Raw genomic sequence first — 3802 nt, 5'->3', positions numbered from 1 at the left:
AATTGGTTCGTAAGATATACTTGATTAAGTTGAACCAATTTTTGTTTTAAGTTGAATAACGGTAAATTGAAAATATCTCGGGAACTTATCCATAGAATAAAAAATTAACTATACTTTCGGAATCAGGGAGCAATTCTACATATATAGAAATTGGATAGTAGCATCTATTGAATATTTTTGCTGTAAACCAGTGTAATTTGTAACAATAAATTGCATAAAAAATTACAAAAAAAACATGTTACTCCTTACTGAAAATAGAAATGTACTCCTTTCTTCGTTTCAGAATCTGGCAACCCTGCCATTGATTGTGCAAGCCAATATATCAATTTAACCGGTAAACTTGGAGTTCTGAACGTGGGTCTAAAGCTATTTTTTGAACATGCAACAAAATATTGAAGCCATGAAAATTGGGCTATTTTAGAAGTTATGTAGCTTTTCATTTGAAATGTAGCACTTTGGCTGCAATTGTATCCCAACGGCAACGCTGATCATAACGTGATCAATTTGGTTTTTCGTTCTTTGATCGGAGGACATCCAATGGGCTTTGCGAATGTTTTCCGGCGAACGTCGTGTTGCTATGCACACATTTTATGTGAATACCAGATCTTGACCAGAGCTTCTCAAATATCTATATCTTCGCTTACCCTCATCGAAATTTATTAGCAGCCAGACTGACAGACTTCTTTATGAGGGCGATGAGAATGCTTTATGGTTCGGATCTGGTAACATACATTTGTATGTATAATCAACCTAGAATTGAAAAAGTCAATTTGTAAGTTTAAAATTTGTTTGCAGTTGAATCTACATCGAAATATGTACTACTTTTTCTTATTTACCGCTACTACTGTTTGCCCGTTTGGGACCGAAATCAAAAATCTTCCCCAATTTTTTCTTCCCTTTTAAATACTGCCTGCAGCAAGAAGCAATTTAAGCGCTAATACATAAGTGGTTCAGAGACAAACTATGTAAAAAAGCTTCGAAGTTCGCCACCACAAGAAAGATACAAGCTCCGAGAATTATTAAGTGCATGCGCATTGACTACTCAGTTAAAGCACCAAAAACAATCATTTACTTACAACAACATAAATATTTGACATACACACAGTGGTGTAACTACCACAAACCGGCTGGGTTGCAGAGAAGGGAAAACGTTGGGTTGGACTCATGAACCAAAAATACAAGATCACCTAATCAAAGAAGCAAGAAAAAAGTATATTTCTGAGTGTTTTTGACATCTGCCTAAGAATGAAAACAAACAAAGAAAACGAAAAAGGCGCGGTGATTGAGTGCGATTAAATTGGTATTTATTATAAAATATACAAAGTGAAACTTGATGACAATTAGCAAAAAAAGTTCATAAAATATGGTTTTCATGATTGAAAGTGTTTTACAATCGCATATCATTACCACGGGTCGATTTTTCAATGCCACCGTTCTGGCCACAAACGTGCACCCACTTTTCACGCAAATTTACGCCTTTTGGCAAACCAAACATACGCACAAACTTGTTCCGACCACACAGCACTTTATTTTATATCATAAATATGTAATAAACCAAAATTTATAATTAAAATCGCTGCAGAAAACACATTCAATCGCTAAAAAATCACTACGAAGAGGTAGAAGACGATGTAAACAAACCCGAAAAACGTCAAAAACGCTACGAAAACTTTTTTCTGAAAATCGATTACAAATACAACGATGGCTGATTAGGTGATCTGTAGTCGTTGGTTCATGGGTTGGACTTATGTATGTATACAAATTATCTTACAACGTGTTATGAATTAATTCTTATCAATGACGTACGTACAAAGATTTGAGTGAACAAACAGCTAGCGGAGGGACATCTGGAAAAAAGCTAAGTTCGCACACCATTGCAAATGCGTTAAACACCTTCGCTCGTTCGCTACTAAGTACGAGGAGATAAAAGCAAATATGTACGAGCAAGCATATGCACAAAAGGTGCAGAAACGAAAAGGATATTCAACGCCCGCATTGGCACAAAACGAGGCCAATCCAATAAAAAATGTTGCACTAACGGCAGAGGCAGCAGTTCATTCAGACCGCTAGAGCAGTGAACAACGTCTCTTCAAGGAGAACAGTGGACAAAAGTGCTACAGCAAACACCTTCATATCAAAGCACATTTAAATCTAGTGTACAAAAATAAGTGATTTGATATTCAAAAACTGTAAATACAAATACATTGTTTACTACATATTAATTCATTAAAAATAAAATTAGTTTTACTTAAAACAACACAGAGTGCGATTTATAAACAAGGCAAAATGTGCTGCGCCAAACGCTCGAACCATTTTTTGAATTTGGTATTCATACTGGGTCTGTTGGTGTCGACCGTTGTAGCGGTGCCAACTTCTGTGCTGGTGCAGAACTCTGAAGTGACATCCAATATTAATGCGGCCAATAATAATCACAATCAAATGACGAAAGGTGAGAAACATATGTTAAATTTCACGACATAAGAAAATGCAGATGGGGAAATAGTAAAGTTGACTACTTGGCTTACATATGTATGTGCATATGGATAATAGCTCGCTAGCCAACAGGTGTTTTTTTACAATATTTTTCAATGGCAACAAATAAGTATAGTTAAGGTATCCACACACCTACGCGATTTTGTCGGTGCGAATCTGTTCCGACAAAAATTACAAGAATGCCGACCATAGTTTTAAATCAGGAACCACACACTTGTACAATTTTGCTGCAGCGATTTATTCGAACATTCACAGTTCTTCTTTTGGTCGTGCCGAAATCGCAGACTGCCGCGTTTTGAGAACGAAAAAGGTCAATAGAAGGATTTTACAATATTAAAACAAAATTGAACGTAAGGAAACAAAACATATGTATGTGATGTAGAAAAGTTAAGAATTTTATTTTTGTTTTAAAAAAACTTTTTGTTTGTCTATAAATTGACAGTTTTTGCTGCATAGATGTGTACTTGCCGTTTCGAAGCAGTAAACCTAGGCTTAAAATTTTATAGAACACTTAAAGAAAAAAATCGCCAAAATTTAAAATGTTTTTTCTCCGAAGTGCTGCCACTGAATTTCAAAATAAGTTAATATTTTAAGGAATTTTATAAGAGCACTTAACAGTGGAAAATTATAGGTAAAATGGTAAATGGGGTACGAAAAATTTAGGTACTTAGGCGGGTTGGGTAAATAAGCGGGGAGGTACTTAAGAGAGGGATTTTCTTCAGATTACATTTAAAAATTCACATTGCCCAAAAATGTTGGTTACTTAAGCGGGTTAGGTACTTAAGCGGGGGGTACTAAAGCGGGTTTCACTGTATTTCACTAATGTGGGTCTAGAAAAAAGGCTCTTTAGAAGAAAGTGTGCGTAATAAAGTTTCAAACACGAATTTTTAAAATCATATATTCAATTTTTCGCTTTATTTATAAAATATTTTGATAATTTTAAACACATTAAATTTTTCTTTTTACTTTTGCTGTGGTGTAGTGGTAAGCAGTGCGCGCTTCCACTCCGCAACGCCTGGGTTCAAGCCCTGGTCAAAGCAACATCGCAAAAAAATATCGAAAAAAGGTTTTTTCTTAACAGCGNAAGGAACCGGTTTTTCTAATGAGCAATATATGTATCAAGGAAGGGAATGTAAAAAGCAATGCGATAGTATGCCTCGGCGTCTCCGGTTTTCACATTAAAGTGATTCTTTTGGCGACTGCTGTATCGCGGTACTTTGATTTCTGTACCTAGGTTGGTGCATACTTCTTCTACGTGTTCGAAAAGCAAATGAAAGTTTTTTTCTGCATCTTGTCGCATTTCTTCAAA

The 3802-nt window shown here is 35.5% G+C and overlaps 1 protein-coding gene across 2 annotated transcripts in view; it reads left to right on the top strand.

Annotated features, from left to right (window-relative positions):
• The first annotated feature begins 1977 nt into the window (after positions 1-1977).
• LOC108370594 (uncharacterized) overlaps positions 1978-3802 on the top strand; it is a 153419-nt gene continuing 151594 nt past the window's right edge. The window contains exons 1-2 of one of the 2 annotated variants that reach the window (XM_017625955.1): positions 1978-2189; positions 2263-2449. In XM_017625955.1, coding sequence (XP_017481444.1) covers positions 2287-2449 — 163 coding nt within the window. In that variant the 5' untranslated portion in view covers positions 1978-2189; positions 2263-2286. Of the gene's footprint in view, positions 2450-3802 lie in introns of both variants that reach the window. The other variant, XM_017625948.1, reaches the window with a different exon arrangement.

Source organism: Rhagoletis zephyria, unplaced genomic scaffold, assembly GCF_001687245.7.
Source record: "Rhagoletis zephyria isolate East Lansing unplaced genomic scaffold, Rhagoletis_zephyria_1.1 Rzeph_scaffold_00062, whole genome shotgun sequence".
Classification (NCBI taxonomy): domain Eukaryota; kingdom Metazoa; phylum Arthropoda; class Insecta; order Diptera; family Tephritidae; genus Rhagoletis; species Rhagoletis zephyria.
The sequence above is the reverse complement of the archived record's forward strand: the minus strand, read 5'-3'. Positions and strand labels throughout refer to the sequence as shown.